Source organism: Carettochelys insculpta, chromosome 2, assembly GCF_033958435.1.
Source record: "Carettochelys insculpta isolate YL-2023 chromosome 2, ASM3395843v1, whole genome shotgun sequence".
NCBI classification, from domain to species: domain Eukaryota; kingdom Metazoa; phylum Chordata; order Testudines; family Carettochelyidae; genus Carettochelys; species Carettochelys insculpta.
In genome coordinates this window covers 268,023,854-268,037,209 of record NC_134138.1, presented here as the reverse complement: position 1 = coordinate 268,037,209, position 13,356 = coordinate 268,023,854, and the positions used below count along the sequence as shown (strand labels likewise).

General features: G+C 41.7%; 1 protein-coding gene across 14 annotated transcripts in view; it reads left to right on the top strand.

The window, feature by feature from the left end:
• The window catches only part of LOC142008137 (sodium channel protein type 5 subunit alpha-like), a 351,358-nt gene that overhangs the window by 141,385 nt on the left and 196,617 nt on the right, over positions 1-13,356 (top strand). For all 14 annotated transcript variants that reach the window (XM_074985128.1, XM_074985135.1, XM_074985134.1 and 11 more), the window contains 2 exons: positions 7,411-7,552; positions 9,934-10,131. In XM_074985128.1, coding sequence (XP_074841229.1) covers positions 7,411-7,552; positions 9,934-10,131 — 340 coding nt within the window. The remainder of the gene's footprint in view (positions 1-7,410; positions 7,553-9,933; positions 10,132-13,356) is intronic.

Below are 13,356 nucleotides of genomic sequence, written 5' to 3'. Positions count from 1 at the left end.
TCCTGTCTCCTGAAGAATGAGCCAGTGCATTTTCTTCCTTTTTACAAACATTGCATGACTCTGCCACATTCTGCATCTCTCACCTGGTAGTTTGGGAGAAGTGAATAACTTGCATGCCCACAAGTACGGTTTAGTACACAGCATCCTCTCCCACAGCTGCTGCTCCATTGACAATAAAGAAGCTGTGTCACATAACTCAGTCCTAACTGTGCTGGAAACTGGAATTGAAGGGAGGATATACAGAAGGCAATATGTATCAGAGGGCTAACCGAGTTAGTCTATCTTCAAAAACAACAAGAAGTCCTATGGCACCTTATAGACCTGCAGATATTTTGGAGCATAAGCTTTCGTGGGCAAAAACCCACTTCATCAGACGCATGAGTGGGGGTTCCAGCGACATGTCTAAGTATACAGGCTTATGAAAAGGAAGGAGTTCCAGTCAAGAGGAGGACCAGAGTTGACAAGGTCAGTTCAGGCACGAAGGATGTGGGCCATTATCAGCAGCAAAAGTGGAGTTATGAACGTCAAGAGAGGAGAAATCTGGTCAATTCAGTTAGGGAGGGTGTGGCCCATTATCACATTTCCACTCAGTATGGCTAAATGCAGTGCCATGGTCATTTGTTTTATTCTGCTGCTCATGGCTATAACAGCTAGAGATGTGGTTTGCCTGAAATTAATAAGCCCCCATTTATTATTATTATTGATTATGTATTATTGTACCATCCAAAAATTCCATTTGGCATTAAAACCCCATTGAGCTGGATGTAGTACAGATATAAAGAAGAGAAATCCCTTGGCCTGAAGGGTTCACTATTCAAAAGGCAAACAAACAAAGAGTAGTGATTAGTGATACAGGTTGCCAGCAAATGAACCTGGTGAAGATTAGGCTCATTTGAGCTTTGTTATTTATACAGGGGAAGGGATGGAAAGGAAAGGGGAAAGGAATATCTACAGCTCATTGCCTGCTTGGCCAGGATCATCAAACTGGGTCTACTGGACATCTCTTCAGAGGTGAATCTTAAGGAGGATAAGGAAGCGGGTGTGGGGATCTTATCATGAAGTATTCACCATGCTTAAAGGAAGCCTGGGAGAAAAGGTGGAGGTGTATGAGGGCTTAGTCGTGGAAAGTACTGAGCACACTGGCCCCAAATCAACAACTTTAAGTGCTTAACTTTAAGTGTGAGTCGTTGCACTGAAGTCAATGGGACTCTTCGTACTTAAAATGAAATACCCTTGAAGACTTTGTTGTATTGGAACTGGTGTGTGCGGCATCTGATAGAAGTGATCCCTATGGTAGGATTTGAGTGACGTGAGGTAAAGGCTAGAAACGCTGACAAAGCAAAGACAGAATTCCTGTGTTTCCTTAAACCTGTGGCATCTTAAAACTCTATTAAATATCATGTCATTTTATATCAAACTAGATGCATTGTTTTCACTATTGACACTCACAATGCAATTAGCAATAATTTAATGAAGAGCACTAATAAACATATTACAGGTCCTGGTAGCATATAGCCTGCTTGACATGAATTTAACTAAGTTATGATGTAAGTGCCATACTCTTCATCTACTATTTGCTGGTTCACATCATACTAGAATCTGAATCGTGGGTTTGTGGCAGAATTGTGCTTCACTTCAGTGTAAAGAAACACAAGAAAGTATGCACACAATCCTGAGGAAAAAAATGCTACTGCTTGCAGGGTGCACATTTCGTTATCCGTGCTCCAGGTTATGTTGTGTCTTTATAATGCCACACTCATGAGAGAGTCATTGGCATCAAGGAATGAACCTATGACTTCTTGCTCTGAAAGCATGAGCCAATGACACATCAGGTAAAGTAGCCAGCTCTGTTGGTCCAGGCCGCAGCGGGTTCATCAGCTACACCAAGGGGGTCTAGGTTACAAGTTTACTATTGGTACTCCTTAAGGGATAGTGAAATGCCGTGCTGCCCAAGCAACAGCACAGAAGCTTCCCTGTTGCTTCAGAGGTGGAGAAGTCTGCTACTAGTCCACACTAATGGTAGTTAGCATCCAACTTCTCTGTGCTGTTTGTGCATTGGGAATGGAGCCAAAAGTGCCCACTCCCCACCCATCACCTTGAGAGGACAGTTGTGGGCATGCAATGCCTGTTTACTTCTGTGTGCCTGAAACAGAGGCAGCTTTTATTCCCATTGGCATGATTGTGTAGGTTTGGCTATGACCCGCCTCTCAGAGCATACGCTTTACATGGGCCTAAACTGAACGCTAATGGGATTTTTTGGAATGTGTTTTGCTGTTGCAAACTAGTGAGCATTCACAGGTCAGTGGGCAATCTGAGCCTATATGCAGGCCCCTCTGGGTGATACCCAGACTTCAGCTGTTTGCTTAAGCTGCCAGAACCTCTCAGGGCACATATCTTCTACTAGACCAGCAAAAATAATTGATGTGAAAATTTAGTAAGTTCAGCAATCCTCCCTTCCACTCCTTATTTGGCTTCATGCCTAAATAACCCTAGGAAGTCCAGTAGTCTCCTCCTATTCCTATTAGACTTGGGCTTTTCCCCCAGCTGTGGTGTTACAGGGGTGTTCCTTCTATTAAACTTTACCAATTCCATTTTATTTCAGTGATTTCAGCTATAAATATTTCCTCTCATTTTCAGAATGTTTCAGCTTAGTGTTATTCGAAGCCACAACATTTAAGGGCACTCTGAAGAGTCCTTATTATAGTTCTTTTAATTTAAACAGTCCAGTTTGTACTTTTCTGTTTGTCTCCAAGTTTTGCTATATGTTTATAAACCATCATGTGTCTGGAGTTGGGCTTTGGCTGTATAGGAGAGTTTTGAGGAATGACTTTTGCACTGCTCCTCATATACTTAGAGACTTCAAGGGTGACTATATTAGAAGCTATGAATTGCTACCTGCTAAGAGAGTGCGGGAACTCTTTGTACAGTAGACCCTCACTTTGTGTGGACTCAACTTACGCAGTCTCCATATTAATGCGAGTCAAGTCCAGGGGGACCCTACTTTATTGTACCCCATCTCTCCACTTATCCCTGCACTGCTGGCTGTTTCAGGAGCTCCTGAGGAGGCAGCTCCTGCTTTGCAGCTGCCTGGTGCTGGAATGCTGGGGGCAGAGAGGGGCAGGCAGGGCTGGAGCTGCTGTCTCTGGAGCAACCCTAGGGGCAAGCCTGCCACGGCTGGAGGGGTGGCGGGGTGCCATGGTGGCTTCCCATGACTGGTGGCTAGAGCAGGAGGCACCTTCACCCTCCCCTAACCTAAGCCCCGCCTTCCCAAAGGGGGAGCCAGAGCCACCGGCTAGAGCCTCAGCTCCAGTTGCCCACTTCCCCCACCCAGGGAAATTCTGGGGATCTCCCCAACCCTCCCCCACCCAATTTACACAAAATTTAATTTACGAGGAGGTGGCCCAGGATGCAACTGCCACGTAAATCAAGGGTTTACTTTACATTTTCAGATTCTGAAATACTGAGATCCAACATTCAGGAGTTCAACTTTCTTTCACTGTAGAGCCCTAGTAGTTCATAATAGTCTGGATCATCAGGTTACTTGATTTGTCCAGATTAAAGTCTTGAGGCAGAGCATTTTGTAATTATGCCCCTCAGCTACCTACGTGGAATGCCCAATATGTGTCATTATTTAAAATGAGGCCTATTTTTAGGTCCTTTAATTTTCTGTTCTAGTGCCAACAAACTATGGTGATTATGGCCTGATGGATGGATGGGTAGATTGATGCTTTTAACTGTTCTTAATCAATGACACTGTAATTGTATTGTGATTAATAGTGCAGCACCCTGTGAAGGATGTTATATTAATGCAGTTTCTTGTTGTTGCCAGTCAGAGTGAAATCCTGTCAGACCCAATTCTCCAGGAGCTATAAAGCCTAAAAAGGCTTCCAGAAAATCCAAAGGAGAAGAAGTAACATCCGGAGTAAAATCCTGAGATTCCTTTAAAATAAAGTACCTCAGAAGAAATAGAGATTTTTCCAAAAGGATAATCTGAAATATGGGCCCTTCCAGCTAATAAATCCCCTCTGACTTCCTCAGAGGAAACAGCCACTTGCAAATTTCTTCTTTCCTATGCAGTGGGAGTTTCTCTACAGTAAGACCACTGGGAATTGCAGGTGTGAGCAAGTGTAACCTATGCTAGGAAAGTATAGGTCTTTGTCTGCTTTGGATGAAAAGCTACTACAGATGTTGATTAATAGATTTCTTTAGTTCAAGTACAGAGCCTTGCACTTCCAAAAACTTCCAGATTTGAAAACTGCTGCAGTCCCTGTTATCGTAGGTGTACGTATACTCCATGATCATGCAAGATTCTATTTTTTTATTAGCAATCTATGATATACCTGTCTGGTCATCTTATGTTAGTGGGGAAATTTGCCATATTGCAGGGAGATAGAGGCACAAATTCATAGTGTATTAATAACAGGAGTTATTGGCAGAGTTTCTGTCACTCCTTTCAGCACCAGGAAGGGTTACAGCACCAATCCTAGAGCTTTCCAAAAGAGAAAATGGGCAGCCCTCTTAGCAAACCATCTCATGTACATATGAGTAGCTGGTTCAGTTCCCTTTCACTCAAAAAGAAGTCACCCTAGCCAGTGATGGAGGCAGTGAATCGGAGGTGGGCCTTTTAGTGGCTGTACAATCCAATCTCACAACATCACGAGGTTTCACTGAGATTTGGTGTGAATGGCCAACATCTCCAATATTTTCCTCTTTAGCCCCAGACCGTCACCTATTCATAACTGATTGAAGATGGTCTTGAGGAAAAGTATTCCAGAAATATTTTATTTGTGCTGTATTTGGTGACAAAAGTCGTGGTCACTTGAAGTCATTGCAAAACTTCCATTGACTTCATTAGAAGCAAGGCTGGGCCCCAAGATAATGAAACTTGATATCCTGAAACATCTGCTCTCTTCAGATGTTTGCAATAAAGAAGAACAGAGTGACACAACCCACGTGGGACCACTTGGGATTGTTTTCAGAAGAAAGCCTTTCCATCCTTTGATAAAAAACAAAGAATCAAGCAAACAAACAAAAAACCCAAAAACAAAAACAAAATAAATCTGATTTTTGCTTGGGGTTAGTATTCCTTGGTTGCGGGGTGGGGGGGAAGGTATGAGCCTTACAAAACCTTCTCGTGTCATGCCTGGGCATTCTGCCCCAAAGTAGGCAAAATGAATATGTCTTTAGAATCAAGAAGATTGGTTCCTCAGAACACTGGAAAAGTGTCCTAAGCATACCATGGCAACTGTTGGGTTCTGCAGTATGACATCAAGGACAGAAACCTAGTGCGTATCTGTCAAGTGGGATCGGAGACTTACTTGAAAGTTCACCTTGTGCAGGGGAAGTGGTCAGACCACAAATTCAGAGGAACCACATAGACTTTAGAAAAGAGAACAGCTGCATTTTTACCTCTTTTTTCCTCTTTCTCAAACCTGTATGGATATAATTGGAGTAATGCAGGAGCTGTGGGAATCAGTGTAGGAGACCTCAGGAAGGAGGCACTTTTTCTTAAACTGTGGACAAAATAATCGAAATGTGTCTGCTTTTCTTCATGTAGTATAGTGCATATGACTAGATCTTCAGGAGGCATAAATCAGCAGAGCTCTAGTAAAACACACAGAATCACAGGTTATATTTTTATTTGCATGGTTAATAAAATGTGAACTATGAGGTGGAGGGTTACTACCTTCATCTGAAGTCCCATATAGAGATAGATAGGGATGAATTTCACAAAGCTTCAGTATTCCTTTTTTTTTTTTTTCAAAGTAAATTTATTTCAAAACTTCTGCTGGATGAATGGTAATAGATTAAGCTTCTTAAAGTGTTGTTGAGTTCTTAATATTGCTGTTTGATGCTAGAAGAGATTTGCACAATGCACTGAAGAATTATCTGAACCCAGAGATCACATTCTAGTTTGTAATATAAAGATATGATCTATGCCATATACACAGCTGTTCTGTTCAGGAAACAATATTTTGTACTGTGACATTTTCCCCTCCCACATCATCATCACATGACTGACTTTGAATCTATTCTAATTTTGGCTTGAATTGAAAGAGTTACTTTGATTTGCTTATGATTGTTTTGTTATAAGATATTTCATTTTTATTATTGCTTTTTATTTTGGTGTCTATTTATATTTTCTTCTGCTAAATATTGTGCTAAAAATAATTGTGGTTGAAACACCCTATTGTATAATGGAGCGTGGTGGGGAGTCATTTTAATCTGTCACGCGACACGCCACATTTGTTCGGCATGTTTGTTCCTCTGCATGACTGGTGAAAAAGAATTTTACAGGATCAACTCACGGGATGTTCATGATTAATAGCCCTGATTATAGACAAGTTAGAGATATTTGATTCCCCTTTTTCACAGGCAGAGTTTCAAATTCACTAAGTCCAATGTGGAGCCTGCTTCTATGTTCAAAACCACTGCTTGGAAATTGTTCTGGGATTAAAATGCCTTCACAAAGCCTCATTATTGTAGCCATTTCTAACCATGTCTACAAGGAGCTTTAAGAGTCTTATTGGACTCTTTACTTATGATCTGGATTGATGATTGCTGCTGGAACAACTGTGTGAAAAAAGGCATGCAAGTTTTGCTGTGTTTCTCTTTTCCTGCCTGTTAGATGGATCTGGTACCCTTTCCAACTTACTCTGTCCATGGTTACTTTACTAAATGGTAGTGTTAGTTGTAATTAAGGTAATTTGTTTCTGTGTGGCATAGTGTTTTAGAAAAACATATTTATAAGGAGTTACGAAATTTAATAAGAGAATGTTTTCCTTGTGGCACGCTATGTAATAGGAGAATTGCAAGATGCACAAACTAAAAGCTTTCTGGAGAGAAACAAAAATACATGGCAGCAGTGTAGGTAGTGACTTTTCTTGGAGTGGTTATGACAGCTGAGGCATCCCTGGTGAGTGGGCTAAAAGATTGGGCCCTTAGATTAAAGGTTCATTAGTCCAAGGGAATGCATGGAAATGTAGGCTGAAGAGTTGACAGCTTAGGTCACATAAAACTATTGAGCCAGATCCTCAGCTGCTATAAATCAGCATAGAGCCCGGAGGTTCAAGGGAGCGACATCACTCTATACCAGTTGAGTATCTGTTCCAGCATCTCAGAAGTTCTCCAGATAATGATCCAGATAAGAGGAACCTTATTTATTGTTGTAGATGGAGAACCAAGCCTCAGTTCACCTCTTCAGGCTGGAACTTCTCTGAGCACTGAAAGCATTCAACCTTAAATATATTTCTATGTATTTTGAACTTTCATATGAGATGGAACAGCTTGCCTGCATGTTTCTATGCTTGTAGCTTCCAACTGAAATCAGGCTGTCTCAGCTGCGGGAAAACCAGTTCCTCCACACTGAAGCCACCTGTAATGAGACTAGTTTTGTATTATTATTTGTAGCACATGTCCAGTGGGATATAGATGCCTAAAGGCCGGAGAAAATCCTGATCATGGCTATACAAGCTTTGACACTTTTGGCTGGGCCTTTCTCTCTTTGTTCCGCCTGATGACACAGGATTGCTGGGAGCGTCTCTATCAACAGGTATCAGATTTTCTCATTAAAACATGAAATAAACCAGTCATCCAATTGCAATGATACATTGGTTTGCCTATGTAGTGAGTTATTGTGTGACAAACCAGCGTGTGACTCTGTAGTAGGGAGCAGCATGCTAGTCTATCTGTGTGAAACAGGTGCACGTTGAATTGCCCTGCAGAAATTTTAGTGCACAAAGCCTACATGGCAAATTAGTGAGGGGCAAGGTGATGTGCTGTAAATTCATGTCATGGCTTTCTAGGCACTAGCTCATTGTGCAGACAAAGTCAGTAATTGAACATAGGAGAAAATTGGTGGTGATTAGACTCAGAATAAATGGTTAAGAACCATCAGTTACTGCAATGAATTTTTAGGATGTCAATAATGAGATGACGGCTTGGGGCAGGACAGGAGGGCAGATGGTAAATGGGAGAAAGAAGCTCTAAGTAACTTGTTTAAATCTCAATCAATAGATGGTGGTTTGTGCAAAATGAGGTGGTAATCCCAGCATATATCTATACTTACAGCGGGGTTGGTGCATGGCAATCAATTTTCCAGGGATCAATTTTGCTGCATATGTGGAGACACAGCAAAATTGATCTCTCCGGGCTCAGCCATTGACCCTGATACTCCACGCTGATGTGCGGAGTAAGGGACGTTGGTGGGAGCCCGAAGATCCCCGATTTACACAAGGGAAGAAAGTTGATCCTGATATGACAACTCTAGCTATGCAAATAGCATGGCTAGAATTGCATATCTGTGATTGTCTTTGATCCCTACTGTAGTCCAGGTTCAGTCATGCTCAAAGGAAAGTGGTTTCCACTGTACAAAAAAACATCACTTCCCTTGGCATGCTTCTTGATGCTTTCAACAATGACCAAGAATGAAATGGACACACAGGCAAAATTGTACTCACACACCTAGAAGTGTTCTCCACAAGAAAATTTTCAGTCAAGGAGGCACTAAGGTGCAAAAACTATCTGGCTGTTTCTACACATGCCACTTGTACTGAAAGCGGCATGCTAATAAACAGCCCAGAAAATGCTAATAAGGCATGGATGTAAATTTCTGGCACCTCATTAGCATATGGTCAAATGATTCGGAGTCCAGAACAAGCTCTTCTGGTCTCCAAAACAGCATGTAGAAGTGTGGCCCCCGGGGATCTCCCAGAAGGAAATCTTCCTTCCAGAAGCCCCTTCTTCCTGAAAATTTTCCATTTTCAGGAAGAAGGGGCTTCCAGAAGGAGGATTTCCTTCCAGGAGATCCCTTGGGGGCCGCGCTTTTACATGATGTTTTGGAATCCGTAAGAGCTTGTTCCGGACTCCAAATCATGTGATCATATTCTGATGAAGCGCTAGAAATTTACAACCGCACCTCATTAGCATTTTCCAGGACGTTTATTAGCATGCCGCTTTTGGAACAAGTGGCATGTGTAGAAACAGCCTCTGAGAAGTAACTTACAACTTTCATGCACCATTGTAACCACAGAGTGTACCAATGGACAGGTCAACTAAGTGCTTATTCTTTCATACATTTGCTATAATAGGATGCACAAGTCTCACGAACTGTATGCAGAAATTAGGCACAAAATTGTATGCACAAGGTTATGTGTGCAAATGGGCTTCTTCCTACTAAAAAATTGGTTCTCCATTTCACGACTGAAACACACTGGTATGGAAATCAGGGTAGGCTATACTGTCTCAGATCACGTTATATAATTCTTTGAATAACCTGAGGAGTCTGGTTTCCTCTGCCACCATCGGTACAATTTAGTTTTATCTCTTGAAAACCAGTAACACATTGAAATAGAAGCCAATTAAATAATTAATTCATTTAATGGGTGCAAAATTACAGGTTTGGAATGTTCAAGCTGGGACTCTAAAAAGGAACTCAACTATTAGCACGTAGTAAATCTGCCACTGTCTGAGGGCTAGCTCTGTATCAGCCCACAAAATGTATACTTGGGGACAGGTTTTTGAAGGTCCATAGTTACAGGACCATAGTGCTGACTTTTTAGGTGAATCATAGGATGCTAGAACCTGAAGGAACCTCAAGAGGTCATTAAGTCCAATCTCCTGCTCTCATGGCAGGAAAAATGCTTTCATTGCAGTTCGTTGTAAGTTTAACTGTTACTAAACACATTTGGATATGAGTGTTTTTGCTCATAAGTATTGTTTAAAAAGTGCAGCTTGTTGTATGACACAAAGATCACCCGATTAAATTGTGGCAATTTCATGATGTGTCTGTGATTTAGTATGATCATTTTTATATTGAACAGGCTTCTCTTCAGCCTGTTAGCAAACATCTAATTCAATAACAAATAAATGTCTTTTAACGTTGTATAAACCTTAAACATAACTGTGCATCACTCTTTATTTTTGTCCTCATAGACTCTGAGGTCTGCTGGGAAGATCTACATGCTCTTTTTTATGCTGGTCATCTTTCTGGGCTCATTTTATTTGATCAACTTGATCTTGGCTGTAGTAGCCATGGCTTACGAAGAGCAGAACCAGGCCACTATTGCAGAAACAGAGGCAAAGGAAAGGAAGTTTCGGGAAGCCATGGAAATGTTGAAGAAAGAGCAGGAGGTCTGTAAACTATTGTCTGGTTAGTCTTGGCTTGAACATCCAGTACAACAACACTCACAGTTTCTATTTATTCTAAGTGTCTAAGACAAATGAAACCAGGTTGCTATTGAAAAAGAGTTACTGGTTATTTTCTTATTCAGAGGGATTACAATCCTTTTTAGAAGAAAGGTAATGGTAATGTTTGTGCCCAATCAGGGTGCGTCTACAGTAGGAACTAACTTTGAAGTTCACTTTGAAGTTAGGAACTACATCAAAGTAGCCAGCAGAGAGTCTACACACATTTTCCCTAACTTCAAAAGTAGGGAGCCCAACTTCGAAGTCCAATGGAGTAGTGCCCTTCTTCAAAATGTAACTTCAAAATAAGGTGTGTATAGACACTGAACTTCGAAGTTGTACTTCAAAGGAAGCAACTTCAAAGTTATTTTTACAGTGTAGACACAGAATCAGGGTTTGACTATACACACAAAGGCTACGTCTACACGTGCACGCTACATCGAAATAGCTAATTTCGAAGTAGCGACATCGAAATAGCCTATTTCGATGAATAACGTCTACACGTCCTCCAGGGCTGGCAACGTCGATGTTCAACTTTGACGTTGCTCAGCCCAACATCGAAATAGGCGCTGCGAGGGAACGTCTACACGCCAAAGTAGCACACATCGAAATAAGGGAGCCAGGCACAGCTGCAGACAGGGTCACGGGGCGGACTCAACAGCAAGTCGCTCCCTTAAAGGGCCCCTCCCAGACACACTTTCATTAAACAGTGCAAGATACACAGAGCCAACAACTAGTTGCAGACCCTGTATATGCAGCACGGACCCCCAGCTGCAGCAGCAGCAGCCAGAAGCCCTGGGCTAAGGGCTGCTGCACACGGTGACCACAGAGCCCCGCAAGGGCTGGAGAGAGAGTATCTCTCAACCCCCCAGCTGATGGCCGCCATGGAGGACCCCGCTATTTCGATGTTGCGGGACGCGGATCGTCTACACGTCCCTACTTCGATGTTGAACGTCGAAGTAGGGCGCTATTCCCATCCCCTCATGGGGTTAGCGACTTCGACGTCTCGCCGCCTAACGTCGATTTCAACTTCGAAATAGCGCCTAACGCGTGTAGCCGCGACGGGCGCTATTTCGAAGTTACTGCCGCTACTTCGAAGTAGCGTGCACGTGTAGACGCAGCTAAACTGTACAGCTTTACCTCTACCAGTATAGAGAAAACACTCCTGTATCTGCCTGATAGCATGGACACAGTGATACCGGTATGGTACATAAGGCACTTTTATACTTAGTCTTTCTGGGTATGTCTACACAGCAAACTTATTTCAAAATAACTTTGCTGGCATCTACACAATGCAACCGCTATTTCAAACTAATTTCAAAATAGCAGTTGCCTTATTTTGAATGTGGTAAACCTCATTCCAGGAGGAATAGCACTTATTTCAAAATAGGGGCTGGGTACGCAGCGAATAGAGCCTATTTTGAAATAAGCCATAGTGACTATGTCTACACTTACAAACAATGTCGAAATGGCCATGCGAGTAGTCAAATTGAAGAATATTAATGAGGCACTGAAATGAATATTCAGCACCTCATTAGCATGCTGCCAGCCACAGCACTTTGAAAGTGCTGTGGTTCATTTGCCTGAAACACTTTCATGCTAATGACGTGCTGAATATTCATTTTAGCGCCTGATTAGTATTCTTCGATTTGGCCATTAGCATGGTCATTTTGAAGTTTTTTGTAAGTGTATACATGGCCATGTGTCCGACAAGCTCTGTATGTTTACTCTCTATTTTGAAATAGCTGAGAGCTATTTTGAAATGCACGTTGTGTGCAGCTGTGTTATTTCAAAGTAAGCTATTGTGGAATATCTCTTCTGGAATAGCTTATTTTGAAATAAGGCTGCTGTGTAAACTCTATGTCCATACTAGTGATTGTACCAACACAAAGCATGGGGACACTAGAGTGTCTCAAAGAAAGTGTCAGCAGAATTATTTATCATTGGCAAAATAATACCTTTTTAATAGCATCATTCTCAGAAACAGCTGAATCATTTTCTGAAATTTTTAAAAAATATTCCAAGGAAAGCAGGGTAAATTTAATCCCAAACCATTTGAGTATGTCTACGCTGAGCCCTAGTACCAGCTTTATGTTTGGCAATGTTATAAGTAACTGAAAGCATGGTATCATCCTGGGAAGAATGTGGCAACTGTAAGAGCACCATTTGCATAGATAAAGAAAATGGTATGGCAAGCAGAAAGGAAAATTTAAACTTCAAAATGGTGCTTGTGTTACATGAAACAAAGAGGACATGGCTCTAATTTGTGAGGCCTGCTTCGGGCTAATTAATGAACTTACGCAATTGGTCTAACACATTCCTAAGGCTGATGCTTACACCAAAGGAGTGATTTTTGAGAGGGAAAATACATCAGCGTACCAATTAAATCCATTGATTTCAAATAGACAAAGTGGTGAGACAGTATCTTTTACTGGGCCAACTTCTGTTGGTGAAAGAGAAGCTTTTGAGCTTCAGAGAGCTCTTCTTTAGGAATGTAATGGTATATGAGACCAGTGCTGCATAAAAGTGTCTGCAATCTCTTTCTTCTTTGGTCTAAGCAAATTGTTTGTGGAAAATGTTTCCCAAAAGAATTAAGTTTTGCTGTTATGTTGAACTGTCAGTTTGATGGAGGGTAAAAGAGCTGCCTCCTCTCCTTAAATATATGCCTGATTCTTTTTACATCTGTTAGCTTGCTGCATTATTTTGACTGATGTCAGTAGGAATGGGGGAGTCTCCTGTTTCTGAAGTGTAATTGCTTGTTTGATTTGATAGCTTACAGAAAATAACAGGGAAGATCCATAAATTTCCAGTGTCGGGACCTGTAGCTTTGTTCAGTAATTATCTTATACCTTCTGTATTCTGGCAAGGAACCTGCAAATTGGACCATGCTCACTAGGAACCTTAGCTCTAACCCCACATCCCCAAAATGGATTATTTTGTGCAATTCTGATTTTTGCCAAGTTTCCACTTGCCTCTTTCGAGGTGCAAAAAACTCCCTGTTCTTATTTGAGAGTCTCTAACTCTCATCAGATATTTCCTCCTAGGTCTGCTGCTGCTTTTCTAATATTCTGATTTTTTCTTCCTGGCTTCCCACTGATTTTTTTCAAGACCATCGATTTGTGCTGGCAGACTTTTTTTTAATTCCGCTACCACTGGGTTTCTTGCTGCTCA